The sequence below is a fragment of the Muntiacus reevesi genome, chromosome 4 (genome assembly GCF_963930625.1).
Source record: "Muntiacus reevesi chromosome 4, mMunRee1.1, whole genome shotgun sequence".
In the NCBI taxonomy this organism is placed as follows: Eukaryota; Metazoa; Chordata; class Mammalia; order Artiodactyla; family Cervidae; genus Muntiacus; species Muntiacus reevesi.
The window spans coordinates 119,713,017-119,733,182 of NC_089252.1; the positions used below are offsets into that span (position 1 = coordinate 119,713,017).

The 20,166-nt window shown below is 35.8% G+C and overlaps 1 protein-coding gene across 3 annotated transcripts in view; it reads left to right on the top strand.

Annotated features, from left to right (window-relative positions):
• Positions 1-20,166, top strand: part of TBC1D15 (TBC1 domain family member 15) — a 72,345-nt gene that overhangs the window by 9,791 nt on the left and 42,388 nt on the right. Inside the window, exons 1-4 of one of the 3 annotated variants that reach the window (XM_065934089.1) lie at positions 8,631-8,742; positions 11,360-11,458; positions 12,039-12,113; positions 16,171-16,309. In XM_065934089.1, the coding sequence (XP_065790161.1) occupies positions 8,695-8,742; positions 11,360-11,458; positions 12,039-12,113; positions 16,171-16,309 (361 nt within the window). In that variant the 5' untranslated portion in view covers positions 8,631-8,694. Of the gene's footprint in view, positions 1-8,630; positions 8,743-11,359; positions 11,459-12,038; positions 12,114-16,170; positions 16,310-20,166 lie in introns of those variants that run through there. The other 2 variants (XM_065934091.1, XM_065934090.1) reach the window with 2 other exon arrangements.

Below are 20,166 nucleotides of genomic sequence, written 5' to 3' on the forward strand. Positions count from 1 at the left end.
TTCCAAACCATTTTACATTCCCACTGGTGGTGTATAAAGGTTCTAGTTGCTCCACATCTTTGTTAACACTTGGCATGTTAGTTTAAAAAATTATAGTCATTTTAATAGATAGTTTCAGTTTGCAGTTCCCTAATGACTTAGCAACTAAAAACAGCAAAACAATGACTTATGATGTTGAGCATTTTTTTATGTGATTTTATGTCATCCCTTTGGTGAAGTGTCTGTTTAAACCTTTTGCCCTTTTTTTAATTTAAAATTTTTTTGTTCATTTTCTTTTTACTGAATTTTGAGTTATTTTTATGTTCTGGATATAAGTCCTTTATTACACATACAACATGACTTGCATGTATTTTCTCCACCTGAGCTGTGACTTTTCATTTGTTTAATGTCTTTTGAAGAGAAGTTTTCTATTTGATGATTTACCAGTCTTTTATGCTTTTGGCATCTTTTCTAAATTTCTTTGTTGCTGTTGAACCCAAGGCCACATAAATTTTGTCCTAAATTTTCTTCTTAAAGCTTTGTAGTTTTAAGTTTTACATTTAAGTCTTGTCCTGTTTGATTTATGTATGTGGTGTGATGTAAGGGTTAAAGTTTTATTTTTTTGCACATGGGTATCCATTTATTTGAACACTGTTAAAAAGACTATAAATTTAATTTTCTTAATTTATATTGTATGACTCAGGACAGATTATCTTTTTCATCTTGTGAGTATTGGTGACTGTGTCTCTTAAATTTGTTTTAAGTTGTCAAATTCATTAGTATAAATTGTTCGTAAATATTCTTGGTGTTTTTTTTACTTGTGTACATCTGTAGTGATGTTAAAGTTCTAATTCCGAATGTTGGTAGTTTATGTTGTTTATTTTTTCCTCATCTGTCTGGCTAGAGTTTTAACCAGTTTTATTTCTTTTTTGTATTTTATTGATTTGTACTCTGATCTTTATTTCTACCTGCTTTCTTTGGGTTTAATTGGCATTTCTTTTTCTAGTTTCTTAAAGTAGATGCTGAGGTCATTAATTTGAGACCTTTTTTCCTTTCTGATAAAGGCATGTGACCCTTTGTGTTTCCCACTAAGCACTGTTTTAGTGGCATTGCACAGACCATGCACAGGTTTTAATATAAGCTTGCATTTTGGTTTGGTTCAAATACTTTCTAGTTCCCCTTTTATTTCTTCTTGATCCTTGGGTATTTAGAAGTATGTTATTAATTTCCAGGTATGTGAGAATATGCCAAAGATATTTCTATTACTGATTCATAATTTAATTCTTTTGTCACAGAACGTGCTTGAGTTCTTTTAAGTTTATTGATATTTGCTTTATGGCTCAATTTTTTATCTGTCCTGGCAAATGTTTTGTGTATATTTGAAAGAATGAGTATTCTTTCAAGTATTCAAATGAATACTCATTCAAATGAGTATTCAAATGAATATTGATGGGTGGAATGTTTTGTAAGCATAAATTAGGTCCAGTTGGTTGATGGTGTTATCAAGTCTTCTAAATTACTGATTTTCTTTCTATCATTTAATCAGTTATTGAGAGGGGTTTGAAATTTTACAGTAATTGTGGACTTGTTTATTCTTGCAGTCCTGTCACTTTATGCTTCATGTTTTTTCAAAGTCTTATTAGGTGCATAAACATTTAGGATTGTTAGATCATCTTGAACCATTGACCATTTTATCATTAGGAAATTATCTTTGTAACCAGTAACTTCTTTTGTCCAGAAGTTTATTTTTGTCTGATATTAATATAGCCATTCTAGCTTTTTTCTAATTAGTGTGAGTATATCTTTTCACCTTTTTATTTTTAACCTATTTATGTCTTTATATTTAAAATGTTTTTCTTGCAGGTAGCATAGAATTTGGGCTTACTTTTCAATCTGATACTCTTTTTAGTATTTAGGTAATTTGTATTTAATGAGGTATGGTTAAATTTAAGTCTTATCATTTTGCTAATTTTTATTGTGCCATCTCTTCTTTGTTCCATTTTCTTTTTCTGCCTTTTTTGTGACTAATCAAGGAGTTTTCATTAGTCTAAGTTTTATTTCCTTTATTGACAATTAATTATTAACTCTTATTTTAGTGATTGCTTTCATGCCTATAGTATGCATCTTTAGCTTATGACATTTACCTTCAGGAGTTACACTGCTTCACATAAGATATAAGAACCTAGAACACTATACTTCATTTCTCTTCTCCCAACTTTTGTGCTATTTTTCTTATTTTACTTTTGCATATAATGCAAACTCCACAAAAACATATATTCATTCTTTTTTAAAAAAATCCATTTGTTTTTGGCCGTGCCGGGTCTTTGTTGCTGACCGTGGACTCTCTCTGGTCGTGAGGCCTGGACCTGTCACTGCGGCGGGGTTTCCTGTTGTGGAGCGCGGGCTCGGGGGTGGGCTTCAGCAGCTGCCGCTTGTGGGCTCTAGAGCGCGGGCTTAGCAGTTGCGGTGCACAGGCTTAGTTGCCCCGCAGTTTATGGAATCTTCTCAAACCAGGGATCAATCCTCTGTCCCCTGCATTGGCAGACGGATGCTTAACCACTGGACTATCAGGGAAGTCCACGTGTGTATGAAAGTGAAGTGAAAGTGGCTCATCGTGTCCGACTCTTTGTGACCCCATGGACTGACTATACAGTCCATGGACTTCTCCAGGCCAGAATACTGGAGTGGGAAACTTCTCCAGGGGATCTTCCCAGTTCAGGGATTAAACCCAGGTCTCCCAGACTGCAGGAGGATTCTTGACCAGTTGAGCCACTAAGGAAGCCCCCACATGTATTCATTTATTTATTTAAGCTTTAGAAAAAGGGATTTGATTAACAAATATATATATATATATATTTATTCACATAGTTATCATTTTTGGTGGCTATCATTTCTGTATGGATCCAGATTTCCTTTTAGTGTAATCTATTCTCCCTGAGAAACTTACTTAAACATTTGTAATGTAGGTCTGTTTGTGATGAAGTTTTTTAGTTTTTATATATCTGGAAAAGTCTTTATCTCTCTTTTAAATTGTGTTTTTTTTTTTTTTTTTTTTAAATTATGGCTGCACTGTGTCTTTGTTGCAGTGGGTCTTCCTCCAAGGAGGAAGGAGGAAAGTTTGGGAGGTGATGGTTATGTTTGTGGCTTGATGGTGATGGTCTCATGGGTATATATTTATACACAGCTTACCAAGTTGTATGTGTTAAATATGTGTAGTTTCTTATATGTCAATCATTCCTCAGTAAAGTGATTTAAGAAAAGCATTGCTCCATTGTTTTTGATCTCCATTGTTTCTTAAAAGGAATCTTCTATAATCATTATACTTATTTTTTTTCCCCTCTGGCTGACTTAAGATTTTCTGTGTGTTACTGATTTTGCATAATTTGATTACAGTGGGCCTTTAAATGATTTTCTTTGATTCTTGCTTTCATTTTGGAGTTCATTGGTACTTACTTCTGTGGATTTACAGTCTTAGTCAAATTTGAATAAACTTTTGCAATTATTTTATCAAAAAAGATTTTTTTTTGGTTTCTTTTCTCAGTCAACTCTTTCAGGTACATCAGTTAGGTTAATACATATACTAGATCAGTTGAAATTTCCTTGTAGCTCATTGGTGCCTTGTTCACTTTTTTTCTCAGCCGCCTCCCCTTTTGTGTTTTGTTTTATATAGTTATCGCTGTAACTTCAAGTTCATTATTCTTCTAAAATATTTAATCTGCCATTATCCCATTAAGTGTATTTTTTATCTCAGACATTGTGTTTTTCATCTCTAGAAGTTCAGTTTGGATCTATTTTTGATGTCTTAGCAAGTTGTAACTTGTTTCTAGTGTCCTGAACAATAGAGAACTCAGTTATAATAATGTTTTAATGTCTTTCCCTATTTTATTAATCGTGTCATATTTAGTTAGTTGATTTTTCCCCCTTACTTTGAGTCATATCTTTCTGATTGTTTTTTTGGTACCAGATGCCAAAATCTATCTGGTGGTTTATGGGTTTTTTTGTTTTTTTTTTTTTTTAGCCAAATGTCATTACTGTGAATTTTATAGACATATTTTTTTGTGTGTAAAATGTTCTTGAGTTTTATCCTAGAAGGCACTTACTTGTGTGGAAACAATTTGATACCTTTGGGACTTGCTTTTAAACTTTGTTAGATGTGATCAACACAGGTTTTATTTTTGTTTTTGTTGAAGTATAGTTGATTTACAGTGTTGTGTTAGTTTGTAGTGTACAGCAGAGGGATTCATTTATATATATTTTTTCACATTATTTTTTCCATTATGGTTTATTAAAGGATATTGAATATGTTTCCCTGTGCTATACAGCAGGACCTTGTTTTTTTATCAGCACAGCATGTTTTTTCATTTGCTTTATTAGCTGGAGGCTGATTGCCTTACAGCCTTGCAGTGGGTTTTGCCGTACATTGCCGTGGATCAGCCGTGGAGCCACATGTGCTCCCCGTCCCGCCCCCTCCCTCAGCGCGGCACTTGGTGTGACTCACAGTGCCCCTGCTGGGGCCGGGCTCTTCTGAGGGTTCTGCCTAGGCCCTGTGGTTGGTCAGGTTCCCGCACTGGCGGGGGCTTCCCGGCTGGCCCAAGTGGTAAAGAACCTGCTTGCAATGTGGAAGAACTGGGTTCCATGCCTGGGTTGGGAAGATCCCCTGGAGAAGGAAATGGCAACCTGCTCCAGTATTCTTGGCTGGAGAAGTTCATGGACAGAGGAGCTGGCGGGCTACAGTCCATGGAGTCACAAAAAGTTAACGTATGATACTGGAACAGTATTCACACATGCTAAGCCTTAAATTGATTGTCTTTTCCATTATGTACCCTTTGGACAAATAAAACTTGTCCGAGCAGACCTGGGTCTCAACCCTGGAATAATGGAAATTGTTGTTTTTGTTCAGTTGCCAGGTCATGTCCGACTCTGCGACCCATGGACGCCAGGCTTCTCTGTCCTTCATTATCTCTTGGAGTTTGCTCAAATTCATGTCCATTGATTGAGTCAATGATGCTATCCTCTGCCACCCTTTTCTCCTTTTGCCTTCTATGTTTCCCAACTTCAGGGTCTTTTCCAGTGAGTCAGCTCTTCTCATCAGGTGGCCAAAGTAGAGTAATAGAAGAACTTGGATCAGATCACTTCTGAGACTTTCCTGGTTGGTCCATGGTTGGTCTCTGTGCTTCCACTGAGGACGACGTGGGTGTGGCCCCTGGTCAGGGAACTGGGATACTGCATGCTGCATGGCCAAAAAAAAAAATTACTTCCTTGCCTTTTTTCCCCTCAATTGCAAAGTGGGAGTGATAACATGTATCTAATAGAATTGTGAGGATCAAATGTGATAATGTAGAAATGCTTTGTAAAGTGATGAATAGTAGAAATATTACATGGCCAATGATAACATTTGAACCTTTCTTTTTATTTTACATCAGAAATTATTAATAAAACCAGAATAAGGAAATTGGAAGCCTGTTTCACTAAAAGTACTGAATATTACCTTAGATGAAATTCCTGATATCATAATTGTTTCCTGTAACAATCATATCAAACAAGCTTCGAGATAGCTTTTCAAGTGTTAATCATTACCATTGGTAAATGGAGGAAGCAGAATGTCTTGTGGTAGTCTCATCCTCCTCAGGAATCAATTCACTGTAGAGTTTAATGAAGAAATATCATCTTCATGCTATTGTCAAGAGGATCAGATTCTTTTTTTTTCCTTCTTTTTTTGGCCTCACTACATAATTTGAAGATCTCAGTTCCCCAAACTGAGGTTGAACCCAGGCCCCTGTGATAAAAGGGTGAAGTCCTAACCACTGGACTGCCATGGAATTCCCTAAGATCAAATTCTTAATTGGATTTTTGTTTCTTTTTTAAATCTTTTTTTGATTTTTTATTTTTGTTTCTGTTTCTGATTTTGAACTGTTTCAAGTAGTCGATACAACTGTGTTTTATTATATGCGTGTACCCATAAACTGTGGTGATGAACATATATATGCTGTGAATAGAAAATAAGTAAAATCATGCCCTCAAAAAAAGTAGAGTAAAGGGTTATCATATTAAAACAAATGATTCAAACCAAGATGCTATACAAGGGGCTAAACTTTTCTTGTGAAATGTTTAGGCCTTCAGATGGGGGAGGAATGAAGGGTTTTTGTTTAAGGCCAAACTGTTAAATAGTTAGCTGCTACATTGATCTATAAATTAAAGGCATTTAAAAATTGTTTTTAGGTAATTCCCTGGTGGTTCAGTGATTAGGACTGTGTGCTTTCACTGCTGAGGGCCTGGGTTCAGTTTCTGGTCAGGGAACTAAGATCCCGCAAGCTGAGAAGTGCAGGCAAAAAAACCTGTTTTTTTGTTTTTAGTCCCTGAAGCAGCATTATTTTCTACATCTAAGCAATTTCAGAAACCATCTTCTAAGGAAGCTGTGTAAAATTTTTCTGGTAGATTCTTGAGGCAGTAATAATTGAGATTTAATGAGTGAAGGTGCCAGGAAATCTGAAATCCACTTCTTACTTTGATATAAAGTCACTTAACAGCACTGTGTCTCAGTTAATTCTTTAAAAATGGAAGTAATAAGATGTAAATATTATATTTGAAGTAAATTATGTACTAGTGATTATTTATGTTTGTATGTCTTTGAGTCTAATAAGACTTAATGAAGTTTTGTAGACATGAAGGTAAATTTACAAATTTTATTCCTTCTGCAGAATTAATTTGTATTGTTTAACATCATACTTTTCAAATCAGAAAGATGAACATAAGTGCTTTCTAAAGACAGTACAAGTCAGGGTTTAGAATTGTCAAATTTTGAACATGTAATGTGTCCCTCAGAAAGTGCTAAAAAGTTAAGAACATGAGATGGGTAGTACAGGTTTGACTTTTTTGATAAGGTGCCTGGTGCTTTAGTACTTTTTAAATATTTTCCCTGACTGATTCATATCAATGTATGACAAAACCCACTGAAAGGTTGTGAAGTAATTAGCCTCCAACTAATAAAATTAAAAATAAATAAATAAATAAATATTTTCCCAACTGAATTACTTATGAAAGTTTTTCTTAAATGAAAAAGAGTAAGGCTACACTTCATTGACATGTTTATGGGAAAGAAAGAGCTGCTTGATATGCTTCAGTTAGGTGAAGTGTTGCATTTGATTCTTTAGGAGGGCTCATTTATTTCACTGAAGTTCCAAAATCTCTTTAGTATTAATAGTACCACAGAATTTAAGCAGCAGTGTAACACTGTTTTTGCACTTTGAAATATTCAAACAAGTCCAGCAGTAACATAGAAAGTTGCAGTTTCTCTTTCAGCCTTTCTCTCTTCCCTTCTCTTTTTCAGAAGTAACCTTTGCTAACATTAAAGTGTGTCCTTCCAGAGCTTGTTGTCTGTTATTTTACACAAATAAAAGTGGACACAACTGAAGTGACTTAGCGCATATAGCACACACAGAGACACTTTAAAAAAATATAAATGTCATTATCTTATATAAAATTGGGAGTTTTTTCCATGTATGCCTGTCTGTTTAATCTGCCTCTCAACTTCTGAGTTCTGTTCTCCATAGAATGAATATTGCAGATTGTATTTGATAATTTCTTTTTGTGGTCATTTAGGTTCATACCTTCCTTTTCCTCCTTTCAGCTCTACCACCCACCATGTTATAAATAATAGTATTGTGAATGTTCTTATGCATATCTTTGTGTCCATCTGTGAGTAAATCTGTATGCTTTAAAATTTAATTTTTCATTTCTATACAAACAGTACAGAATTTTTCCCCACCACTCCTTAACTCTAGTTAAGAGTCCTAGTCTTTAACCTTCTTTAGGTTAAAGAAGACTGTCCCTAGTCTTTGCCTTCAGCTTCATGCTAGTCTGGTGTTTAACAGCTGTTTCATTGAAGCCCATCTTAGATTTTTTGAGATCAGAACTTCTCTTGTGATCTTGATTACTGAAAGGACTCTTTCTTGACTTGATATAAGTCTTTACCAGAAGTGATTAACATAACAGGAGAAGTAGTAAAAGTAATGTGGGAACTTTGTAGTGCAGTGGCTAAGAGGACAGTTCTCTGGTATCAGACTGTCTGGGTTTCAGACTCTACACCACTCCTTAACCACTCCTTACTATATGTGTCTTCAACTTTAGGCAAGTTATTTAACCTCTTTCAGATTTCTCAGCCCATAAATACTCTCCTCATCCTAATGATGTAGTTATAATGATATAGAACCTATGATTTTTGTGAGGATTAAGCTATAACATGGAATTGTTGGTGCATAAATGTTCCACAAATGTCCTCTGGGGGGTGATGATGGTGAGCTTTGTTGCTCGTCCTACATCCTTGGTCCCTGTGCTGTTCAGTCACCCAAAGCCAGACATTCTGGAGTGTGAAGTCAGTGGGCCTTAGGAAGCACTGATGTTAATAAAGCTAGTGGATACAATGGATTTCCAGTGTGTGTGTTAGTCGCTAGGTCGTTTCTGACCCTTTGTGACCCCATGGACCCAGGAGCCTGCCAAGCTCCTCTGTCTGTGGAATTCTCTAAGCAAGAATACAGGAGTGGATTGCTGTTCCCTTCTCCAGGGGATCTTTCAGACCCAGGGATCAAACCTAGGTCTCCTGTATTGCAGGCAGATTCTTTACCGTCTGAGCCACCAGGGAAGCCCAGTAGAATTCCAGTAGAGCTGTTGGAAACCCTAAAGGATGATGCCTTTAGGCATCAAGGTGTTGCAGTCAGTATGTCAGCAAATCTGGAAGAGCCATCAGTGGCTAAAGGATTGGACAAGGTCAGTCCTCATCCCAGTTCCCAACAAGGGTAGTACTAAAGAATGTGCTAATCATTGGGTAATTGCCCTCATCTCCCATGCTAGTAAGGTCATGCTTAAAATCTGGCATGCTTCAGCATTATGTGAACCAAGAACGTCCAGATGTCCAAGCTGGGTTTAGAAAATGAAGTGAAACCAGAGATCAAATTGCCAACTTTTGCTGGATCATAGAGAAGGCAAGGGAATTCCAGAAGGACATCTACCTCTGTTTCATTGTTTATGCTAAAGCCTTTGACTGTGTGGCTCATAACAAACTGTGGAAAACTCTTAAAGAAATGGGAATACCAGACCATCTACCTGTCTCCTGAGAAACCTGTATGCAGGTCAAGAAGCAACAGTTAAAACTGTGTATGGAACAACTGTTTGGTTCAAGATTGAGAGAAGAGTACGCCAGAGCTGTCTGCTGTCACCCTGTTTTTGTTTAACCTATACACTGAGGACATCCTGACAAATGCCGGGCTGGGTGAGTTAAAGCTGGAATCAAGATAGGCAGGAGAAACGTCAGCAACCTCAGAAACGTGGATGATGCTACTATAATGGCAGAAAGTGAGGATCAACTAAAGAGCCTCTTGGTGACGGTGAAGGAGGAGAGTGCAGAGTTGGCTTAAAACTAAATTTTAAAAAAAACTAAGGTCATGGCATCTGGCCGCATTACTTCATGGCAAATAGAAGGGGGAAAGGTGAAAGTAGTGACAGTTTTCCTCTTGGGTTCCAGAATCACTGTGACGGTGACTGCAGCCATGAAATCTGAAGACGATTGCTTCTTGGCAGGAAAACTGACAAACCTAGACAATGTGTTGAAAAACAGAGGTATTACTTTGCTGACAAAGGTCCATATAGTCATGGCTGTGGGCTTCCCAGTGGTTATGTATGGTTGTAAGAGCTGGACTGTAAAGGCAGAACACCAAAAATTTGATGCCTTTGGACTGTGGTGCTGGAAATGACTCCTGAAAGTCCCTTGGATAGCAAGGAGATCAAACCAGTCAATCTTAAGGGAAATCAGTTCTGAAAACTTGTTGAAAGGTCCAATGCTGAAGCTGGAATTCTGGGATTTTGGTCATCTGATACGAATAGCCGGCTTGTTGGAAAAGTCCCTGAGACTGGGAAAGATTGAGGACAGAAGGAGAAGAGGGTGTCAGAGAATGAGATGGCTGGATGGCATCACCAATACAATGGAAATGAACTTGGGCAAACTGCGTTAAATGGTGAGGGACAGGGAGTCCTGGCGTGCTGCAGTCCATGGGTTTGCAAAGAGTCCGACACAACTGGGTGGCTGAACAACAGCAAGTGCTATTTTGAATAGTGTGATTGTATTGATAAAAGATCTACATAGATAGAAAGTAGACTGTATTCCAAACTTATGTCAAAATTACTTGGGTCTGGGAGTGACTGTTTTATTTTCCTTTTACTTATTTTCATAATGAAAAGTAATTTTTACTGGTTTGAAATGGGTCGGAAATAGAATCTTAATATATCAGATAATGCTTTTAGCAAACAAGATTTAATTATAAGCATCTCATTTACTTAGGAGGTAACTGGTCTCCCCTGTACTCCTGTAGGACGTGGTACTGGGACCTGTCTTGTGTGCTCAGTCCCTCAGGCATGTCCAGCTCTCTGCCACCCCATGGACTGCAGCCGGCCAGGCTCCTCTGTCCATGGGGTTCTCCAGGCAAGAGTACTGGAGTGGGTTGCCATGCCCTCCTCCAGGGCATCTTCCCAACCCAGGGATCGAACCCAGGTTTCCTGCACTGTGGGCGGATTCTTGACTGTCTGAGCCACCAGGGAAGCCTGTCATAGTCTTATACTTAGCTTTTTATATACTCTTACATATAGAGGCACTCAGCAAGTGTTTATGAGCTTAAACTAGTTCTGATCATCCCAAGAAGGCCTCATTATTACTTTTTAATATTCCCGTATTATTCCGTGAATTTCTAGGCCATTGTGCTACAAAAGCACACCAAAATAAACTTACAGTAAAAACATATGCTGTTATAGGAATAGTTAGAAATCATTAATTTCTCATTATATTTCATGTTCTTATTTTTAATATTTTCAGGTTGAACCCAATATTTTGCTTAATGTTTGTTAAAAATATGTTATGTGAAATTTGCATATAGTGTCACACAACAATTAGCTTGACATGTTTGTCTAAGGAGAAGATCAAGATTGTGATTACATATCACCAGACTTGCATGTGTAACAAAGCAAATTCCTTTCTAATTTATGTTTGAAGTGTTTTTAAGTCTCAATAATATTTTTAAGATAATACACTTTTTGGAGAAGGAAATGGCAACCCACTCCAGTATTCTTACCTGGAAAAATCCATGGACAGAGGAGTCTGGTGAGCTGAAGTCCATGGAATTACATGACTGAGCATGTGTGCACGAGGGTGGAGGGAGATGGGTTGGTAGCAATAAACTGGTAGAACTTAAAAAAAAAAAGATAATACACTTTTATATGAAATAATCAAAAACTTGGTTCAGGCATTATAGAAAAATATCTGTTAAATATTTTAAGACAAACATTGAGATAGTACTGCATAAAAATGGTTTGATTAATCATATTTTTGCTGTTTCAGATTATATATGAACAGGAAGGGGTCTATATTCACTCATCTTTGGGAAAGACCAATGACCAGGACAGCTTGATTTCAGGAATATTACGTGTTTTAGAAAAGGTATGTTTCTAGTAAATGACTTTATTTAACAATTGTTTGTTTAAATAAATTTTTAAAAATAATTGTTTAAATTAATAGTAATTGGGACATTATCAGCAAGTTTGAATTTCACTTGTAAGAGAAAATTATTTAATTGAACAGTGGTTGTAAATTTAACATGAAAGTGATGTTAGAAATAAAATGCTTCAGATAAGCCAGTAAAATGGATGGAATATTTTTAAATTTACTATGGAAAAGTTGCAGTAATATAATTTTTTATAATGAAAATTGGAATTTAGAAATCTGCATATTGTTTGTTGTCAAATAGTGGTTGTTTACATATGATATGCATATTAAGGTGCTAATACATTTAAGAGGTTAAAAATTCATTTTGGGAGCTTCCCTGGTAGTCCGGTAGTTAAGAATCTGAGCTTCCAATGCAGAGGAAACGGGTTCAGGCCCTGGTCGGGGAACTAAGGACCTGCATGTCTTGTGCAGCCCCCCAAGAAAATTTCACTTTTGGTTCAGGGAATTAACTATAGGTGACTGAAAAATAAGATATTGCTGAAGAGTAAATATGGTTAATAATTTTTTTTTCTAGGATGCTGAAGTAATAGTGGACTGGAGACCACTGGATGATGCATTAGATTCTTCTAGTATTCTCTATGCTGGAAAGGTATTTAAGGAAGAAATATATTACTAAAGGAAAGATGTTTTTAAATAAAAGCTTTATTAAGATATAATTCACATACAAGTTCACTCTTTTAAAGGACGTAATTCAGTTTCTTTAGTATATTTACAGAATTGTATAACTATCAACAATAACCAACTTTAAAACATTTCTATTCCAAAAAAGCAGTCACCTCTCTTTTCCCACTTAACTCCAATACTCATTAATTTACTATCTGTCTCTGAGGATTTGCTTATTATGGACATTTTATCTGAGTGGAATCATATAATATGTAGTTTTATGTGACTGGCTGCTTTCACGTAGCATAATATTTTCAAGGTTCATCCATGTTCTAGCACCTATCTGTTCTTTCCTTTTTTTCTTTTTGCTGAATAATACTGCATTTCTGGATATGTGCCGTATTTTGTTTATTCATTCATCAGTTGATGAGCATTTGGGTTGTTTTCATCTTTAGGCTAATCTAAATAATGCTCCTGTGCATGATCAGGTTCAAATTTCTTTGTGGATATATTTTCCTTGAAAACCTAGAAACGGGATAGTTGGATTAATTTATGTTTACTGTGTCTAACGTGATGAGTTCTCACTGTGGAAGGTAGGGATTTAGCTCTCTTATCTCTAATTCACCCTGAAACTATGGCTCAGTTGTCCACATTTCTTCTCAAAGTATTAGTCACATAGACGATCTAATTTCACCTTCTTGGAGACGTTTCTTGCAGACTTGTCTTCCACATTCCTCCTGAGCTGGCTGCCCTTTGGTTTGCTGTGTAGCAGTGCTCTGGCTTCCTCTGGCCTCCTTCCCGTGTTTTACCCCCTGTCTCGTCTCCTGTGCTGTCTTCTCTCCTGGCGTACTCTCTAGGTCTGGTGCACCTCCGGTGCTTCCCGAGAAAAAGCGTGTGTGAGACCAAAGGCATCTCTGTTTTCAGACTTTTTTATCCTATGAACATTTGGGTTGAGCTGTCAATTCTGAATTGATGACTGGCTGGCATAGAATTATAGTTTGAAAATAAATTGCCCCCACATTTTTGGAAGTTACTGTCTTTACATTTCACTTATTTACTTTATTGATGTTAAGTCTAATGTATTCGAATCCTGATCCTTGCTATATTTTTTTCCTCTTTAGAAGCTTTTAGAATTACCTTTTTGTTTCTAGTATGCTAGATGTCCTGGAAATGTGCCCTTGTGGTCCTTTTTATCCTCTGTTTGGGTACTTGATAGTCCTTTTTAATATGAAAACTTGTATCTTTTCATTTTTAGACAATGTTCTTAAATTGTTTTAGTGGTGATTTCTTCTTTCTGTCCATTTTCTACTTTCATTCTTTCTGGAACCCTTTACATGTTTTATATTGGTTCTGTAGTATTTTAATACTTTACTATTTTCTAATTCTTTGTATGTTATTTTCTAGGAAATTTCTTTAGTCTTATGTTTCAATTCTTCTGGAACCATTTTCATCTTTGCTGTCTTTTAAATTTTGAATGCATTTTGTTATGTGTCTCCTTCCCCCCCTTTAAAAGAAAACTTGCATCCTATTCTTGGATGTTATTAATCTATGATTCCCTTGTTTCTGAGGAATTTAAGGATAATTTTTTAGATGTTTTCATTTCTGTATATAGTCCACTTTCTCTAATTCACTATCTTTTCCGCTGTTTCATTTAGACTTTTCTCATTTATGTAGACACTTGCCTTTGGTGATCTTTGTACTTGGTGCTAATAAACAGCACACATGAAAAACTGATCATACTCTCTCAGTGTATGGATAGGTTTGTTCATAGTTGGGACTCAGGGCGACCTGGCTAGGCTGTTTCCTTGGGGAATCCCTGATGTTGAAACCTGGGTCTTTTTTCTTGGGCTGGTCCTTTGTCAGAGAAGAGTCTACAGATTTCTGCCTGAAGAGGGAAAACTGGATTCTACTGTTCCGGGAACTGAGTGGAGGAAGAGAACTGGGAGTCTTGCCTCTCGTTTGATGAACTTTTGATTCGTTCTCCTGTTTTTAGTGTATTATCTCTTTGCTCAGTGTCCCAGGTTTCTTGTAATCCAGAGAGAAGCTGTTTTACCTTTTCCAGTGAATAAACCTCCAGCCTTCTGGACTTTTGTTAGTAGTCCTTTTTTCAACTTGACCTTTATCCTAGTTTCCAAATGTACCTGATTCACCAGGTCCAAGCCTTTGGGTGGGGTTGGGTTCTGTAAATGCTACTTAGCTTTCCTCTTTATTGGTAGTGATGGTGGTAAAGGTTGCAGTTTTTAAATTGGGCAAACAAGGAGGACTCCCTGAGAAGTGACATTTGTGGAAGGAGTCTGAGGAAAAAGCACCCCACTTTATAATTTCATTCATTCAATTTTTTTCCCCCTATTCTTCAGTCTGTTTCTATTCCTTACTAATTTCTTTTGTTTCTTAATAATATATTCCTGTTCCTATAAAATCTTTTTTCCATTTTTGAAAAGAAATACACTAGTAATCCACATTGTAAATTCGAATAATAGAAAGTTGAAGCTCTCCTTGACTAGAACCCCATCCCTCATCTGTCCCTGTTTACTGTGTATCTTACCAGACTTTTATCAGTACACATTTCCTTCCTTATCTGTATACCTGTCTATATCCATTCATCCATCCATCATCCCTGGTTTTCTCTAGTGTGATTCTAATTATGTATGTTCCATGTAGTTGTTATACTGCGTACATTGTTTCATGATTTTCTTTTATTTACTTTTACATATTGAACATAAATACACATGAATAGATATCAATCTTTAAAACTGCCTAGCATTTTATTGGCTACCCCTAGTTTATTTACTTATTCTTTCATTGATGGATAATAAGTTATTTTCAGCTTTTCACTTTTACAAGCAATGTTATGATGAAAATTCTTATATCTGCCTCTTTGTATACATGTTTATTTCTCTAATGTAGATAAAGTTATTGTGAAATATGCATATTTTAAATTTTAATAAATATGACTCAATTTTCATTTCAGTCGTCAGTACTAATTATCACTGTTATCAACAGTGTGAGATAACATTTCCTCACACTGTCTTCTATATTTTATTTTTTAATTGAAGGGGCATAAAAATTGAAATTCATCTTGCTTTTCTTTGTTTCTGAAGTTGGACTTTTTTCTTGGTCACTTCTTGTTTCTTCTTTGATTTGCTTGTTCATGCCATTTCCTTTTCTCTTTTGATATTTGTTGATTTCTAAGTAAGTTGGTAGGGGTTATATTTGTTTTCTGGATGTTTTTCTGTCATCGTCTATGTATTTTAGAAAGATTTCATAAGTTTTGCTTATCGTTAACTTATGTGTAGGGGTTATATTTGTTTTCTGGATGTTTTTCTGTCATCTTCTATGTATTTTAGAAAGATTTCACAAGTTTTGCTTATCATTAACTTATGTATAGTATCGTTAACTTATGTAGTAGAAGTTAAATTTTTTGATTTAGTCAAATTATTAATGTTGCATTTTAGACTTGGTTTTTTTTTAGGTTTTTGGTTGTTTTTTTGTTTTAGTCTCTTTTAAAACAAAATTCTTTGGGACTAAACATGTAGATATGTTATTTGTAGCTTTTAGGTAATTTTGATTAAGAGAAATATAGCAACCAATGATGATGACTTCAATAAGTGGCTACTGTTGGCTGTTTTCCTCAAATAACCAGAAGTCTGGAGGTTTGGAGCTCTTTGCAGTGTTTTTCTTGCTTTTTCTCTGTGGTTGTAAGGTGGCTGTTATATTTTTAGCAACATAGCTGCGTCGAAAGCAGGAAGTAGGGGCAAAGGGATAAGGCTTTTATTAGGAAAATCAAAGCATTCCCAAGGCCTACCGTTCACTTAGCTTATATTTCACTGATAACTCTATCTGCAGAAGAGTCTGGACACGCTTTTCTTTTTTTGTTTTCTTGAACAAGGGAGAAAGGATAGCAAATAGTGTTCAGTTTTCCCACCAGTGATGTCTGCCACAACCTACAAACTTAATTTATATAGAAGCTGAGAAGACATTATTGATTAAAGTGAAATTGTAGTCTTAGTCCCTAAATATTTTGTATGTTATAATTATTTTAGGACTCCAGCTCAGTTGTAGAATGGACACAGGCCCCAAAAGAAAGAGCTCATCGAGTAGCGGAACATCTGAACAGTTACGAAGCAGAGTGGGACATGGTTAATACAGTTTCATTTAAAAAGAAACCACATACTAATGGAGGTATGACTTCAATCTTTTGAAATCTTAAACTGATTTGCTACAGTATAAACAAAAGTGCAAGGAAAGTGGTTTCATGCTGCTTAGAGGAAGGATGATTTGGTGCTTTGATTAATATGTATAACTCTTATGTTTTTATTCCTTTATCATCTTTTTGTTTCCTTGGTTGTGACTTCATAAAGTAGTTGTTCTGTTTGAAGTTATTAATGGCATAAAATAGAAACACTTTAAAAATTGCTTTGGTTGTCTCTCATGTACATTTTTCATAATTCGGTAGAATTAAAAAAAGTCATGTTATTTCATCCTAAAGCACCAGGGGGAGATGGAGTATACCACTAAACCATATCATTCTAATTTCAGTGTTCACTGGGATCATCACAGCTCGTTGCAGTCTCCCCGTTATATATATGTTCAGTGACTGTTCTCCTTTGTATATAAATTTATGTTTGCTGTGTGATGACTGTCTACATATAGATAACAAGAAAGAACCAAGCCAGCAGTCTGGTAGACACACATATACTATCCCAGATACAAGCTAGCTAGCCTGTCTGTGATGTGGCCGACTTACTTGTGATCTCTTTAAAAAATATTAAGCACTCTAAAGAGTTAATTTTTTTTGTTTTGATTTCTTTGTATTTTGTAACTAATAGGATATTTGATCTTTTAGTGATTTTGGTCTGAATTTAGGATTTATCGGCATTTTACCGAAGTCAAAGAGGCTAGCCAAAGTTTACAAGAATATGTATTGCTATGTTCAATATGTATTGCTATGTTTACAAGAATATATATTACTATGTTTAATATATGTATTGCTATGATAATATAAGTAAAAATGATTTTCATGTATGGCCTGGGGAATCATTCTCATATATAGTAGTTATACTTTGTACTGTATCATTTCTTGGGAACAGTAGCAATTAAATAGTAAATCACAGGCTTTTTTTTTTTTAACAATCAGCTCATGCATATATTAGGCAAACAAAAAATAGCAATTCACATAAACCAACCCCGAAGGTCTAATCTAGAGAAGTTAAAAATCCCTCACATGCTAAATATACTAAAGTCCTGTGGTTTTCTTTTCATAACATTTTTACATTGTTCTGATAAGAACCTTCCCTGTAGAATGGGAATGCCAAAAAAAAGCATATATGCATGGTGGTTTAGTCACTAAGGCGTGTCCTACTCTTGTGACCCCATGGACTATAGCCTGCCAGGCTCCTCTGTCCATGGGATTCTTCAGACAAGAATACTAGAGCAGGTTGCCATTTTCTTCTCCAAGGGATCCTCCCAACCCAGGGATCAAAACTTCTCTTACATCTCCTACATTGGCAGGCGGGTTCTTTACCACTAGCGCCACCTGGGAAGCCTATGAGCTAGGGCTAGCTTTCTCTTATAGAAATACAGTAGTCCAAATAGGTGGGTTGAAACCTCAAGAAAGAGCCTAGTTATGTAAAGAAAACCACAGAATTTTAGTATATTTAGCATTTGAGGGATTTTTAAGTTCTCTAGATCAGACTTTTAGGATTGGTTGATGTGAATTGCTATTTTTCATTGGCTAATATTACTGCTAAATCCTTGAAAATGGAAAAGTTACGGAAATGAGCAAAATGAGTGAATTTTCAGAATTTCATAAAGGAAATTTTGAAATACATGTTTGAGAAAAATACCTGATAGTAAACATCCTTTTAGATTAATGGTTTTTAACTTTGGCTGTGCATTGAAATCACATGGGGAAGTTAAGCTTTTAAAAAAAGTGAAAAAACAAAAAAAAGTACCAGTTGGGACTCCCCTGGTGGTGCAGAGGCTGGAAGACCCCGTGCTCCCACGGCAGGGCACAGGCGTGACCCTGGTTGGGTAACCGAGGCCCTGCATCCCGGGTGCTTGGCAGAAACCCAGAAATCAAGAAAGTTCCCTGCTTGGGCTTCATCCAGCAAATTACATCATCCTCTGGAGATGGGGCGCAAGCGCCTGTGTTCTTCAGAAGTTCTGGTGATTTTAGTGTGCAGAGTTGAGTGTGTCTGTGTAACAGCGTACTGCGTAGCTTAGCAAGAAACAGACATAAATACTGCTTGTATATCTTGGTGGCTTGTAAAGAGCCTTTATTTAGTAATTATTAAAAGTTAAGGACACATTTTCTTTTTCTCTGTTTTCTCCACTACTTAAAAAATTTTATGATAGCAGTAAGAAATATATTGCACAGTATGGCCCAGTGTGCAAACACATGTACATATTTTACAGAACAAGGAGTTAATGAAGTGCATGTCTTCCATTTCATCCCATTCCATCTCATTTTAACCTCAAGTCATGTTTCATAAAAACTGCTTCTTAAGACATTTTCTAATTTTAATGTTTCAGAGTTAAAAATTAAGCCATTAAATTTTTGTTCATTTTTGAAAAGCAGTTTTTCAAATAAAATTTTTAATTTTATTATTATAACCTTCACATTTTTTACTTTTTTGTGTGTGATTTACAGAGGCAAACCTTAAAAAAGTTGACTATTGAAAACTTTTTTTAAGTTTATATTTCTTAGGAAATATACTCCTAAGTCTTTGTTTTTATATTCTAGATCAAATGTTTTGAAGATACATCTTTCCAGAACAACAGACTGCCATGATGTTCTGGAAACATATTCAAGTAAAGTGTCATGACCTTCATGTTAATTCTGTTTAAGACATACAGAGACTTACTATTTTATTCACTTTTCTTCTGTTATAGCCAGTTTTCCCATGTCAGTGTGTTGAAGGTATTTTTTACATGTATTTGGCAACATGGTAAGTTCATCAGAACTAATTAGTTTTATTTACCTTTCTCTACGGAGAAAGAAGGAAATTTTGGGTTAACTCTTGGGTCCTGTTAGTTTTCTTCTGTGACAATTTCTAGTTCTGGCTAGCTTGCATTGGTAGACCAGATTGCACATTACTCTTCTGTTGACTTGGTACTAGGTTGTTATTCTATATGACACACCTTTGAATACCTACTATGTGCTAGTCACTTTCCTAAGCACTGGGCATATAGCTGTGAACAGAATTAAGTTCTTGTTTTCAGGAAACTTACACTCTAGTAAAGGGACTTCTAGAATTGACTTGTAATGTTTCTCTCATCATTTATTAGAGCTTTAAATGAGGAAATGTGTGAGGCATTTTCTGTTGTATTTAGTATGTAATGTGTTTCTCTTCTATTAGCAAGAGAAAATCTGCATAAAATTTTTACTTTGGGAATATGCACAAATTTCTGATAGTTCGTATAGTCTTCATATGTTATTTAATAATCTTCATATGATTTTCTTGCATTACTTTGGATTAAATACTTTTTGTGTAACTTAAGAGCTTAATTTAAAAATTGAATCTAGTTTCTCACTGTTGTTTTGCTGTGAAAATATTTTTGTCTTTGTAGATAATCTAGTAGTATGAATCCTTTCTGGGTAGTCCAGATACATTCATATGTAGGTGACTCATGTTGGAATTCTAGAATTGTTCTCACTTTGCTGTTCATTTGTAATGCTGTTATGAGCCCTGTAATATAAATTCCAGTGAAACATGATGTGTAGTAAAATGGGCACATAGTACTGAGTCTGTTATCAGCCTTGGATATGTTCACCATCTGAACAGGAAGTCGGCAGGTCACTGCGTAGATAATTTACTTTAGCCTTTCTGGACTTTCTTTCAAGTGATACTCGTTAAAGGTATCACTTGATCACATGTCCATGAAAGTGTGATGGTGTCTGCATTCCCCGCAAGTAGAGGTTTCTGTAAGGTGTAGATTCATCTATGTCAGTTTAGAAGAGTTTGTTGGAGGTGATGGAACTGTAATGTTCCTGACTATATAGGAAGGTGACATACATTCAGGTCAGTACTGACTGA